A 13846-nucleotide genomic window follows, 5' to 3' on the forward strand; every position below is an offset into this window, starting at 1 on the left:
AAAGTTGCATTGTTGCAAAATTGAACTATAGATAAATTGTAACAACTGAATTTTAAAATTTAATTGACATTGTATAGTTGTTTAATAATCAATTAATGTAGTTCATTCTCAAGTATGTGTATTATGGCTAAACAAAGAAAAAACACGAAATTTTTCTGTGTGTGTGGGAGGGGGAGCGGGAGGGTGACACCCTGAGTGGACCGCACCGGGTGACACCTACCCTAATGACGCCACTGGTTAAGTTTAATGGGAAAATCTCTTATAGGCCTACTAGATCTAGACCTAAAAGAAATAATAGACTTTAAAAACTGCATTATTTTAAAACATCTGTATTTTTTGCGAAACCATAACATTTACTTCAATAAAATCTAAGTTTGGTTAAATTTTAGTACATCTAGACTGGCTTTGATCAAATCATTTCGCTTTTTTTTTCCTTAAAAAAATATTTCTGTAGTCTAATTTCTTAAAATCACGATTTAAAAAAAACAAAAACAGCGCAGGCCAAAATGATTTTTAAAATGTATTGTTTTTATTTTATAGACATTGATGACGAATTATATACATTTTGATGCCTCCTAAAAATATAAATAAACAATACTTTGTTTTCTCTATAGCTATAAAAGTGTTTGTTATATACCAAAGACACGTCAGTAAATCATTGTTGAAATATCAGAGTTCAGTTTGGTAGTTTTATGTTTTCAACATAGAAAGCAATATATGGTCACTGTAATAAACACATTTCCTTGAATGCCCTGTATCACTTTTCATTCAAGAAACAATCTACATCTAAACTGTTTTAGTGTTTTAAAACTGTATTAAGACTTCTAGTAGCCTGTGTGGGATTTGGATGCGGGCCTAACGGTAAACAAGTTGATTAGTAAATATTTAACTCTTTACAGTACATACATTTTAGAGTCATGTGTCATCGCTCACATTATCAACCATATTATCTAGCAGAGCGATCTGACTTGAATGGATCACTGGGGTCAAGTTCGTGTACTCCAGGCTCTCTAATGAGGGCTTGCGATAGATGTCTTTGTCTATTTTGTGTAGCAGGATACAGTTTGAACTCTCATTCTTCTGTACTACGTTCAACGTGTCCAGGTCTTTCTCTTTTACGTCAGGGAGGGAGCAGACGTCTCTGTGGTATGACTTCTGAAATTCTTGATTATTTCCCTTGGCAACATCCGGTCCTGCTGTCTTCAAGCCATCAAGGAGGAACGCGGTTCCGGGTCGGCAGTCGTTGGTACGTAGCTCAGAAGATTTGAACTCGTGCGCCATTACCTCTGGGTAGTCCTGGATAGAGAACGGAATGTAGTTATATGGCGACGTAGACCGCGATGCTCGGGAGTGAGGTTTGAAGACGCGCCGTACACTTTGGTAGACGAGTAAGCAATGGTAGCAGACGAAAAATGTTCCCAAGGTGAAAGTCAGGACTAAGGGAACATTGTCCATGATAAGTGGCGATTCCTGTCTTAAAGCCAGCAAGAGAAGAACCAAAGGTAGCAGTGCTCTGCATGCGAAACACGTGATGCAAGAAACAAGCGTAGCTTTCTTGTAGGATTCAGAATCCCTTCTGGACAGCTTCACCAGCCGACAACACTCCAAGGGCGTAGAGCTGACCTCCATCAAGGAGGCGGTCACGCCGAACAGCAAGTTCTGCTTGTAGCCAAGAAAGACAATGTTCGAAGCGGAGCCCAAAATGTAGTACAGGATGTCCAGCCTCCGAATCCCGGATTGGCCAGCCGTTGCAGTGACTTGAGTAGGTGAATCTTGGGTTACCACAGTCTCTCGGACAAGTACCAGTCTGGCCGCAGCCACCATACAACGAGCTGCACTGGAGCCGAGGATGAAGCTGATGAGGAAGCTAGGATAGGGTGAGGGTTGGTAGCTGAACGGAAGTGATGAGACTGTGGTGTAGGTCAAGGCTGTGAATATGAGTACCACCAGAATCCACAATGTTATTTGTTCTGCCAAACTGTGAATGTAGAAACAAAATGTCAATGAAAACCAAATAGCAAATTGTACAAATTATAATTCTTACTTATTTATTTAGCTACTATCCGTCACGCAATCTTTTCTTTCTTGTTCAAGTGTAATCAAACTTGAAGGTTTCTGCCTCTAGTTCACGCCAGTAGGTGCTTCTTGGACGATCTATTTCCTTAATTTGAGGGCCCCTCTTTATTGCTTGCCTTGTTATTCTAGTTGGCGGCTCGCGCAAAGTGTGTCCAATACAGCCCCATATTATCTTATTTCTACTAATATAGAAGTTTGGCTGTACAAGGTCGCTTCTAAGTGACCAGCTCTTAATAAAAGTTTGCTATTTTCTAATCGCAGTTCTAGTTGTACTCCAGATCTTGGCTCTATAGAGCAAAATGACTTTAAACTTGACTTACAATACTCAGTCCTTTTGACTCCCAGTGGAACATAGGGCCGCATCCGTGCTACGCCACCGGGATCTGTTCTGGAAATTTCTCCTCGGGTTGATGTTCATCCTGTCATCTGCTTCTTGGTGCTCAGAACTCCTCCATATTGGTTTTGAATGTTCTCATCGGACTCCTTGTGGAGACTCCAGTCTAGAGCCAGTCTTACAAAATGTTGTCTGCTATTCTTCACATTGTGTGTCCAACACAGGGCCCCATCTGCGTCATACAATTTCCTGCTCTAGTTTTTGTTTGCTGAGAACTTTCCCGCAGACAATCATTTGAAATTTTGTTCGGCCATCTGACATCAATTATATGTCACAAGCTTTTGTTGGTGAATGCCTGGACTTTGGTTTAGTTTAAGCTATCGTCAAAAGGTCCTCCAAAAGCCTGTCGCAAAAGTACGTATATGTGAAATGTGCTCTTTAGCTTAATGAAATCTTAAAATATCTCAAGACAATGACCTGAGCTCTCTCTAACTTTGCATCTAAAGTCCAAGGCTCGCAAGCATACAAGTCGACGGGATACAGCAGCCGTATATTTATCTGTTGAAGTCTTTGTGCTTACATTAATATGAAATTTGTTTTCAAGTAAATTTTATTCCCCCCCCCCCTTTTCTTTTTTTGGCCCTCTTTACATCTTCAGTTTTTACCGCAAGTCCTGCAACCAATCGTTAAGATTATATTTCCTTTGTTAAAATCAGAGAGAGAGAGAGGGAGAGCACCAATGTTCTTTGCAAGTTATCAAACTTTTTTGAGACACGATATCGCCAAATTACATTTTAGTTTTTAATAATCGTTATAAGTATTATCTCCAAGAGCATGACGCTTTTCCTTTTTAGACTAGCCATTTCATCTATGGCGTAATACAATTTTAATCACTAATAGCGAATAGATTCACTCCTCGACAGGTATAAATAGTGAGATACTTGAATGAAATATGTACATTTTAAATAAGAGAGTTCCTCCCCGATTTTTAAGTATGATAAAGCCCTTATAGCTGTAATTGTTTGTTCTACAGTATATGATACAAAACTATAACTGGACACAATGTCATTGTGCTTCACAGTTTGTATTTACCCAACTAGAATAAACGTTTTACTCACACTCTTGCCAAGTGATAGGGATTACATCTGTACACATCTGCTAAGCCACCGATATAGGAGGATGACTTGGATACCACTGTGGTCATTATCTGGTCCACTAGCCTAGCCAGGACAAAATGGATTAGTACGCAAAAGTTGGCAGAGAAGGACATGATTATGATGTCCTGTTGAGAAATGGAGAATGAAGCCATAATGTCAAACTTTTGGTCGCTGAAGAGCCCCTGTCACGTGAGTCGAGTGACCGCTGTTACTGAGCAATGGCCTGTAGATTTAGTCCATCGGCGCTCTTGTACTGGACACAGCAGTAGAACACGTTGTAAGCACATATCTGAATGGAGATGTAGGTCTAAATCAAAGACACAAATTACTCAGTAATGTGCTCAGTAGAGCTACTAGCCGATCGAAGATAGACAATAATCAAAGTCCACTACAGTTACTTAGTTTGACTGCAGCTTATGGATTCCAAACCTGTTTAAGAAACAATAAAAAAAAATTAATAGCTGACAATTTATATACTCTCAACATCACTATAGACCCTATTTGTTGCCCCAATATAAATCTACTAGCCGGTTATGACCCGCGGCCTGCGGGCATTAGTTTGGGTATTACCGATCTACTAGATTGAATTTGATCTATGTTTGTGTCAAACATGGAGAATGTTCCCTTCACATTTTTTAAAATTTTGCCATAAAAGTCGAGTGTAAAAATGGGTTTACCCGTTCAGTTTCAACCATAAAGTACTGTGAAAACGGGTTTACCCGATTTGTTATAAAGTAGTTTCGTTCTTTCATAGAGATACAATTAGGTAGTTTTTGTCTATTTTAGGGCTCTCCGCTGACGGGAGGAACATCGCGATGGTAGTTTATGCTTTTTATTACTCGGTTCCGAGTAGCTTTCTTCATCTGCTCCCATGTCATTCCTGTATCCTGACCCTCTCAAGGTTTGCTTTGGCCTGTCCACTTTCCTCTTTCTTTGTGGATTTCAATCAAGTGCCTCAGTAGTGATGGGAACTAAACTAATTTTTTTTAGTTAAACTAAAACTAAGTTTGAACTAAAAAAAAGTAATTAAACTTTTAGTTAATCACAAATTGAAAAAATTAGTTAAACTAAACTAAGAAATTTTAGTTAAACTTTTACAAACTATTTTGACCTTTTTTAAGGACGAAACAGCCATACATGAAAAATATAAAGCACAACCAATCTCTTTAGCTAAATGTAATAAACATTTATTTGTGCACATGAAACAAGATTTAAATGTCTTTATGGGATAGATGTAGATCTTAATAGAATCACTAGAATTAGAATACTATTATAGAAAGAAATTAGAAGTAATTGTCCAAGTTCTAATATAAGTTACCTTTAGAAGTAATGATAAAACTGCACTCTAACTAACTCGACCTAGATTCTAGAATATTCTGGATCTAGATCTAATATCTTCTGCAAACGAAATGATCAGAAACATAATCTGGATCTAGAATTAAATCTAGCTACTAGACCTAGATCAAATAATTAATATTTTAATCAAAAAATAATCTAAGAAATACTAGTTAGGCCTACTACTACTACTACTACTATATTAGTAGCATATTAGTTGAAACATTGTTATTTTCATAAACTTCAGCTATTTTTTAACGTTATATATTTCATATTCCGGTTATTGTGTTGGATACATGATGTATTATTATGTTATTAAAAGTTCTATCATTTTTTAAGAAATTCACAAAATGTTACATTAAAGTTTCAAAAATGCGTTGACGAAACAGATCTAGATCTATTTTATTACTTAGAAACCAAATTTAACAATGAAAGGGCGGGGTAAGACACATTTGACCTGTGTAACTGTAAGAGTAGATCTCGATTTATCCTTGACTATCAGATGTGTTATTTGTTCGCTAAACAACTGAAGCCTATTACGCACAAGGAAAACTCATGGCAGTCTTTTTATCTTTTATAACAACTAGTCGACATATCGACTACACACTAGCCCTAGAGCTATCTGACCAATACACACTGGTCTGCTGTCCAACTTTTAGTGTTCTACTCAAGTTCAAGTTTGTTTACTTTTGGGCAGAGAGGAAAAGGGGGGGGGGGGATGAAAGTGTTACTTTTTTTTTCTAGGACTGGTTACCCGAACGCTAAGAACTGTAAGTGCAGTCATTCATTGTAGATCAAGAAATCTTGATCTCAGTATGGCAGATTATAGGCCAACGCTTCGGTACCTTCTATCAAAGGTTTAACTATTTGTTTTAGTTGAAACTATTAAAAAATGTATCTCTAGATTCTCCTGTTATTAACAAATTATAGTTTAGCGCTAATGAGTAAATTGAAACCACTAAATATTGACTTAAAACGCTTCAGATTCCCACTACAAACTAACTAAAACTAAGCACGGTGCGCGTTGTATACACACAACCACGTGACTAGGGAGGAATACGAATAGTAGAATCTCTAACTAATAGTTCTAGTCTAGTCTAATAAAGTAAAGTAATATAGATTTCAATTAATAGATCTATATTATTGACTTATAATTTTAAATTTACATCTAGATCTAAGACTAGGCTAAGAGTTAGACTCTACTTAAGACTAAGAGACTAAAATAATTAAATATAGACTATTATGCCTATAGATCTAATAGTAGTAATAGACTAATTCTAATACTAATAGACTAGACGTCACTAGACTCTAGATCTATCTACTAGTAAAAAGTTTTAAAATAAAATAGAGTCGACATTTCTTTTAGATCTATAGTAAAGCAAAATTCTTTGTCTGCAGCTATACAGGAACACACTGGTGTTTAAAAAAAAAGCAACAAAATGTAGATCAATAGAAGCAAGGAATTATCAGGGTTTATCAAGCAGCGAAACTTGCTAGAAATATAATGAACACGTTTATTTTTCTCGCCTTTCAAATACATTGGGGAATAGCGACCATTATAGGGTAAAGGTCAAAAGGCTTTCTAGTGAGCTGTGCACCCTCTAGTTATTTCTCCTCTATATTATTTATTACATATATTCTCCAAATTAGATAGATCTAAATATTTATTGGTATGTCTGTTAAAAAAGTTTGTAAAATTTGTAATTAAACTTTTTAGTTTGTAACTAAAAAAAATTAATTAAACTAGGATTTTAACTAAACTTTTTTTTTTAAATTAAACTTTGGCCTTAACTAATTTTTTTTAGTTAAACTAAAAGTTAGCAACTTTTTAGTTAACTTTTGCCCATCACTAAGTGCCTGCCTTGCAACATTGCTATTTGGTTTTCGCAAGGTGTGTCCTATCCAGATTCACTTTCGCTTTTTTGATATCTTGGGCGATGTTTTTTTTTTTTGCCTGGTTCTCGCCCACAAGTTGACAGTATATATCTTTTCAGGCCACATAATTCCCATGTGCCACATGTGACATAGATCAATGGAAGGAAATTTTTTTGGGGGGGAGGGTTAAAGAAGGTAAGTATTATAGTATAGTGACTAGTGAGAGTAGATCTGACTTAGTAATGATCTGCCTTTTCATCAAAATTAAAAAGAAACTTGATGCACTGTCAGTTGTTGTCACGTTTGAAGAGCTCCTTCTTCAAATCCTTTTCAAGTTACTCTGGAACCAAATCTTCGAACTATTTTTGGTATGAGGAAACCTCCTTAACCTACTCTTAGACTATAGTAACGTAAACATGTAAGATTTCAGGTGAAATCGAGAACAATCAGTCTGCCAGTCCAGTGCAGATCCCTCTAACTGATCCACGCCCAGGTAGCTTTAGTTCCGACTCAGGTAAGACACAGACACACTATTATTGAGTGTAGGGCTAGTTGTACTTTACCAACATGGACAAGTGACAAATAAAACGATAATGGACGATGCGAAGAAAAACAAAACAAAATAAGAAAACATCAAGTCAAATAAACTCCAGAGATCGGAAACTAAAACTTGAGAAGAGTGGAAACAAGAAATACAAATGTTGCAGCCATGTTTTAATTTCAGTTGATTTTATTTCTTGGAAACTGCATTCATATTTATGTTGCAGTGCCTTGGTCTTGAAGGAGTCGACTTAATGTGGAAACATGTCAACTTAATTGTGATAACTTGATTGTGGCAACTTGATTGTGATCATCATCATTATCATCAAACTTCATTTGAGTGAGGGCTTGAGAGGCTCAAATCCTCTCTTGCAAAAGCCCTGGACAGAAACCCTGCTGTCTTGCGAAGTGCATTAATGTCGCTATACAGGTCGAGAATTTTTGGTTTCCCAGACCTGTCGAGACGGAGATCAGCAAGTCTGGGGCAGTCAAACAGAATATGAGGCACAGTTTCCTCTTCCTCCCCGCAGTGGGGGCACCGTGAATCAAAATTTGGCCATAGCCGTGAGAAATATGAGCCAACAGGACAATGGCCTGTCCTGCACTGTGCTATAATAGCTTCCTCAGGCCTGGACAGCCTCCACCACGGGGAAGTGTGGTCAGGGCGCCTCATGCGCTCCCAGACTCCACGGGCTTTTTGGGAATTGTCCCAGCACTCAAACCACTTTTCCATTTCTGTTTTTTGAATTGTAGCCAGAGCATGATGAAAACTTACAACCTGTTCAGTGGGTGGAATTTGCCCTCCCTGGTGGGCCAAGGAGTCTGCAAGTGTTGCCAGTCACACATATGTGACTCGGTACCCACTGCATTATTACAGGGGTGCCATAGCGTTGTTTTATGTTGTGTGAAGCCATGATGACAGTGTCGATATTGGGAGGCCATGGCCCGGGGCTTTGCAAAGCCTGTAGTACAGATTTTGAGTCAGTGACCACAACAATCTGTGTTGCCCTCAAATGTCCCTCGCTGAGTTTAGAGTCAATGACTTTTAAGGCTTTACAGACTGCCATGGTCTCCGCATCGAAACTGCAAACACTACCACATGGTCCAAAGATTTTGACTGAGTGAAAGCCAAGAAAGTCGATGTAGGCCTGCTCTTCCAGAATCTATCGATGCCGACTTGATTGTGATAACTTGATTGTGGCAGCTTGATTGTGATAACTTGATTGCATCAACTTAAGTGTGATAACTTGATTGGGTCAACTTAATTGTGATAACTTGACTGTGGCAACTTAATTGTGATAACTTGACTGTGGCAACTTAATTGTGATAACTTGACTGTGGCAACTTAATTTGTGTCGACTTGAGTTGTTAACTTGAATGTGTCAAAAGAAAGTGTAGCCAATGCTGTTGTGATAAGTATTGTAAGGAATACTTCTTGATGTATTTTAAGATATGGCTATAGCACCAGTGGACACAGATAGTTGGTTAACAGTGTAAGTGTTTTAAGACATGGGTTTAACACAAAATTAAAAAAAAAAATGTTTCCCAGGCACTTAAGTAAATTGCTCCCCCCCCCCCCATCCAATTAAAATGAAAATTTCCTGTTGTAGCGCTGGGCTAAATTGCTTATTCCTGTAATTAAAAAAATATTTTTTTTTACCTTTTTTTCACTACCACCCCTCCCCTTTAACTATAAAAATATCCGCCGAAAGAAAAATCAAAGTGTTACTAATTTTTTCAAATTAAAAACCAAATGGGGCAGTCAGTTAGGTGTCTGAAATGAATTTCCATGATCAGGCATTCTTTCTGTCAAGTGTCTGAGATAAAGTTCCATGATCAGGCATCCTTCGGTGATGTGCCAGGGTTCTAAAGGTTTCTCCTTTTACTAATGACTGAAGCTCTGGACTAAACGTCTCAAGTGAACGTGTGTCCATGTCTCAAGTGAACGTGTGTCCATGTCTCAAGTGAACGTGTGTCCATGTCTCAAGTGAACGTGTGTCCATGTCTCAAGTGAACGTGTGTCCATGTCTCAAGTGAACGTGTGTCCATGTCTCAAGTGAACGTGTGTCCATGTGATAATCTAGTCGTACAAATTAGAGACATGAAACGAAGTCATCCGACTATACAAGTTTACTTGACCCGCTCTCACCAAACCTGTACTTTACACTTTACTTGACCACTCAGCTCCTTTTTTTTTTTTTTTTTTTTTTTTTTTCACATTGATAAGCCGCCATTTAATTTGATATAATCTACACCATGATGGATAGTGTCAAAAGATTTAAATCTCTTCCTTAAGCTTTACAGTAACCATCACTGGTAATAGTGCGCATTAGATCTAGACTATCATCCTAAAAAATAGGTTAACAATTTAATCTACGCAGGCATTATAGGCTTAGTAGGCACAAAAAGATACGCATATGCTAATAGCATAGTTTAAATTATGTGCATATAAAGTTTCCCCTTTCAGACCTCGTGATCTATGGGACAGAGAATGTCAGTGTCATCTGTTTCTGTGGCCCACGGTTAGCGAGGGTGTCGTGTGGCCAAGACAACGATTAACTGCCTTTACTTTTCTTCAACTAATGTCAGGTACCCATTAGAGCTGGTCTGACTCAGAGGCGCCCAAGGATCCCGAAATGAAAAAGCCCAGTCTTCACAAAGATTCGAACCCAGGACCTCCGCTTTGGAAGACAAGCGCTTTACCACTAAGCCACAGCGCCTCCTATGTGCATATAGCACATTGTATAATATAAAAATATAGTTCAGAAAATTGAATATAATGTAATGTGGAATCTACATGGTAATGAAAATTTTAAAAAATATTAGATAATCATTATAAGCTAAATTATAAAACGTATGCAAAGTGTTTAATATTGTGAAAGAAAAGGCTCTTCAATTAAAGAATTTCTAATTTAGAACTATTCTAATACAAACTAATACAAATAAATGATACAATGGTGTAAGTAATGTTAAAGCATACACACACTTTTTTTCCCTTGACGATGTAAAGAAATACACAGTTATTCCACCTTTGATCATCAGCCGGAGATATATCTACATGTCTCCTTTCTTGTTTCTCTTGTATTATCTCTCACTCTCTCCCTCCCTCTCTCTCTCTCTCTCTCGCTTGCCCGTATTTTTTTTCACCTCAATACTTTTTTTTGAGTTGTGGCACAGTGACGCTAGCTAAAACCAGGAAGTACAGAATCTAATGAACTCTTATGATTGGTGGCTATTTTAAAACTACGCCATTCTCCACCCCTCATCACGCATGTTGATTTGTAAGGGGGAAAAAATCGGGAAGTTCCCGAATCGCTAAACCCTTTAAAAAAAATTGGAAAGGAGAAAGCCGGGGTGGGGGGGGGAGCAATCGATGGTATAGCGACCGGGCTAAGATGTTCATCCATACAGCGTTAACACACGAAGACAGAAGTGTTAGGTTATTGTGAGGAGAATCATTCAATGTATTGCTTGGAACAAAACTGTCGAGGTCATCCAGTTTCAGAATTAACAATTATAGCTAGTCTATCTAATATGCGTGCTATTTTTAGTCTGCTAATAAGGTCAGATATGAAGACCTGTTAGCAGGTACTATTCATCTGTCTAATCTTGTGGTATGTAATTGCGACGGTCCTCACTGTTGCCCCTTCAAACCCTACCCACTACCATGTCTCTACGGTCCTGCAGGAGTTTTGAACTAGGAAGCAATAATCTTCATTTCTGAAAGAAAGTCATAAACTTAGAAAACCAACAAGTTAAGTTAAACCCTTTCATGGGATTTTGTTCCCGGCAGTGAGTGACATGAGTAAACCGCAATGGATCTTGGGACAAATAGGCAGGGAGTTTTTCTCCTCATCCTGACGGATATTGCGTGTGTATGTGTTTGGTGGTGGAATAGTTGTATTAGTAAGGGCGATCGATTGATGTTAAGAGAAAAAGGGGGTGGGGGCTTTTTTTTTTAAATTACACAATGTGTGTAGACTTAAATAAATTACACAATGTGTGTAGACTTAAATAAATTACACAATGTGTGTAGACTTAAATAAATTACACAATGTGTGTAGACTTAAATAAATTACACAATGTGTGTAAACTTCAATAAATTATACAATGTGTGTAGACTTCAATAAATGACACAATGTGTGTATACTTAAATAAATTACACAATGTGTGTAAACTTCAATAAATTATACAATGTGTGTAGACTTCAATAAATGACACAATGTGTGTATACTTAAATAAATTACACAATGTGTGTAAACTTCAATAAATTATACAATGTGTGTAGACTTCAATAAATGACACAATGTGTGTAAACTTCAATAAGTTGTTTGTAATGTCAATAAAATAGCTGTACATGAATATTTCTAACCTATTTTTACCTCCAACTCAAAAGTTCAGGATTCAACCCCACACACACACATCGTTGAATAGTTGAATGATGTATTTGAAAACTTGATTCCAGCTCTAGTGGTAGACATGTTCGACATGACCACACCACATAAGAGTTTCAGTTTGCTTGTAATGAAATCAAAACTTCTTGAACATATCACAGTTACAATGCAAATCACAAAGTTCAATACTTACGATAGCTATCTAATGCGTAGCACTCTGAATCTAATGTGTAGCACTCTGAACAATGAACTACTGAAAGGAAAGTGCACAGAAGTATGTACTAGGCACCAACTTGCTGACATCAACATCCTCAAACTCCCCTTGAGTGAGGGCCTGAGAGGCCCAAATCCTCCTTTGCAAGAGTCCTGGACAGAAACCCCGCTGCTTTGCGTAGTGAATGTATGTCACCATACTAAAGTGTGTCTCTCCAGGCTGTCGAGGCGGAGATCAGCAAGTCTAGGGCAGTCAAAAAGAATATGAGGCACGGCTTCCTCCCCTTACCCGCAGCGGGGGCACAGTGATTCGAAGCTTAGACATAGTCATGCGAAATATGAGCCAATGGGACAGTGGCTTGTCCTGCACGATGCCACAATAGCTTGCTTAGGCCTGGGCAGCCTCCACCATGTGCTCCCAGACTCCGCGGGTCCCCTGTGACTTGTCCAGCATTCAAACCACTTTTCCATTCTCAATTCTCAGGATGTGCATATACGTTTTGGCGCCGCCGTTTTGGCGCGAAGGTCGTTTTGGCGCGAGCCGTTTTGGCGACGGGACGTTTTGGCGCGAAATACGTTATGTACGTTTATTGTATTATTTCTTGTAAAAGAATTATTCATATCTATGTTTTGCATGAGTGTTTGTGTTAAGACATATTTTTCACGTACTAAATGTAAATGTGTGTTTGTTTTTCACATCATTTTCTTTAATAAACATTTTGGCTTGTGTATGTGTGTTTATTAAGAGGCACACTTTTATTTTCAAAAAAAGTTTTTTAAGATATTACTTTAAAATTAAAAACAAAATGAAACGATGATAGACTAAAAATTGATGCAATTATTTGTTTCCATTAACATTGGTTTATTTAATGACTGTATGGTATCTCCAGCTATACATACCAAACATTTGCTAATAATAAGTAAAAATATAATACATGTACCATGTTTCTCAAAATACTAAGTTAAGTATACATAGACACCATGGTTATTTGCCTAAGTCGCTGGAATTCAAGGATTCATTAAAAAAAAACTACGTGCTTATTAAATTATCGTCAAATGATATCTCGCGCCAAAACGTCCCGTCGCCAAAACGGCTCGCGCCAAAACGTCCCGTCGCCAAAACGGCGGGGCCAAAACGGCGTCGCCAAAACGGCGGCGCCAAAACGTCACGTACCGTGAAAATTCACAGCCTGCTCGGTGGGTGGGCCAAGGAGTCAGCAATGGTGTTGCCGGCCACTGCATTATTACAGGGGAGCCATAGCGTTGTTTCATATTAAGTGAAGCCATGATGACAGTGTCGATATTTTTGGGTGCCATCGTCCAGGGCTTTGCAAAGCCTGCACTACAGATTTTGAGTCCTTGACCACAAACAATCTAAGCTGGCTTCACATGTCCCTCGCCGAGTTGAGAGTCAATGACCCTTCAGGCCTCACAGACTGCCATGGCCTCCACATCGAAACTGCAAAGACTAACACATAGTCTAAAGATTTTGACTGAGTCAAAGCCAAGAAACTCGATGTAGGCCCCATAGCCTGCTCTTCCAGAATCTATTGATGCCGACCCATCAGTAGATACAAAAAGGCACTGAGCTTGAAGGTATTCATGGTCTCCAGTGCAAGTATCTGGAAAAGGACAAAGCACAGAAGTATGAACGTCTGCAGGCACCAACTTGCTTTAACTGACATGGAAGAGAGCACCTGGCAGCAGGCGGTTTCCGAACGAAGCAGCTGGAGGTTTCTTACAAAAGTTGCGGCGTACACACACACACATACTTTTGAGACCAAAAGAAAATCCACAGCCGATGACAGACGTCGACGGCCAAAAGTAAACCTAAATCGACCACCGCCTGACAACGATTATATCTATGGCAAAATATATAGGTCGCAGCTGGGACTTTGTAGCCACATGAAATATGGCTCCTT

At 38.4% G+C, this 13846-nt stretch overlaps 1 protein-coding gene across 2 annotated transcripts; it reads right to left on the bottom strand.

The window, feature by feature from the left end:
- Positions 1 to 507: 507 nt before the first annotated feature.
- On the bottom strand, positions 508 to 12093 carry LOC106071856 (uncharacterized). 2 transcript variants are annotated; one of them, XM_013232062.2, is made up of 3 exons: positions 11905 to 12093; positions 3529 to 3996; positions 508 to 1978 (listed from the first exon to the last, which is right to left on the bottom strand). In XM_013232062.2, the coding sequence occupies exons 2-3, from the start codon at positions 3717 to 3719 to the stop codon at positions 916 to 918; spliced, it is 1254 nt and encodes a 417-aa protein (XP_013087516.2). In that variant the 5' UTR covers positions 3720 to 3996; positions 11905 to 12093; the 3' UTR covers positions 508 to 915. The 2 variants fall into 2 exon arrangements, with proteins under 2 accessions (XP_013087516.2, XP_055890615.1); XM_056034640.1 differs by lacking the exon at positions 11905 to 12093 and adding an exon at positions 10304 to 10492.
- Positions 12094 to 13846: the final 1753 nt, after the last annotated feature.

This window comes from Biomphalaria glabrata, chromosome 7 (assembly GCF_947242115.1).
Source record: "Biomphalaria glabrata chromosome 7, xgBioGlab47.1, whole genome shotgun sequence".
NCBI classification, from domain to species: Eukaryota; Metazoa; Mollusca; class Gastropoda; family Planorbidae; genus Biomphalaria; species Biomphalaria glabrata.

Coding starts and splice junctions, on each gene's coding strand:
- LOC106071856 (XM_013232062.2), bottom strand. CDS start 3,719: ATGGCTTCATTCTCCATTTCTCAACAGGACATCATAATCATGTCCTTC. Junction 1,979..3,528: donor CCCTATCACTTGGCAAGAGT/GTGAGTAAAACG, acceptor CTACATTCACAG/TTTGGCAGAACAAATAACAT.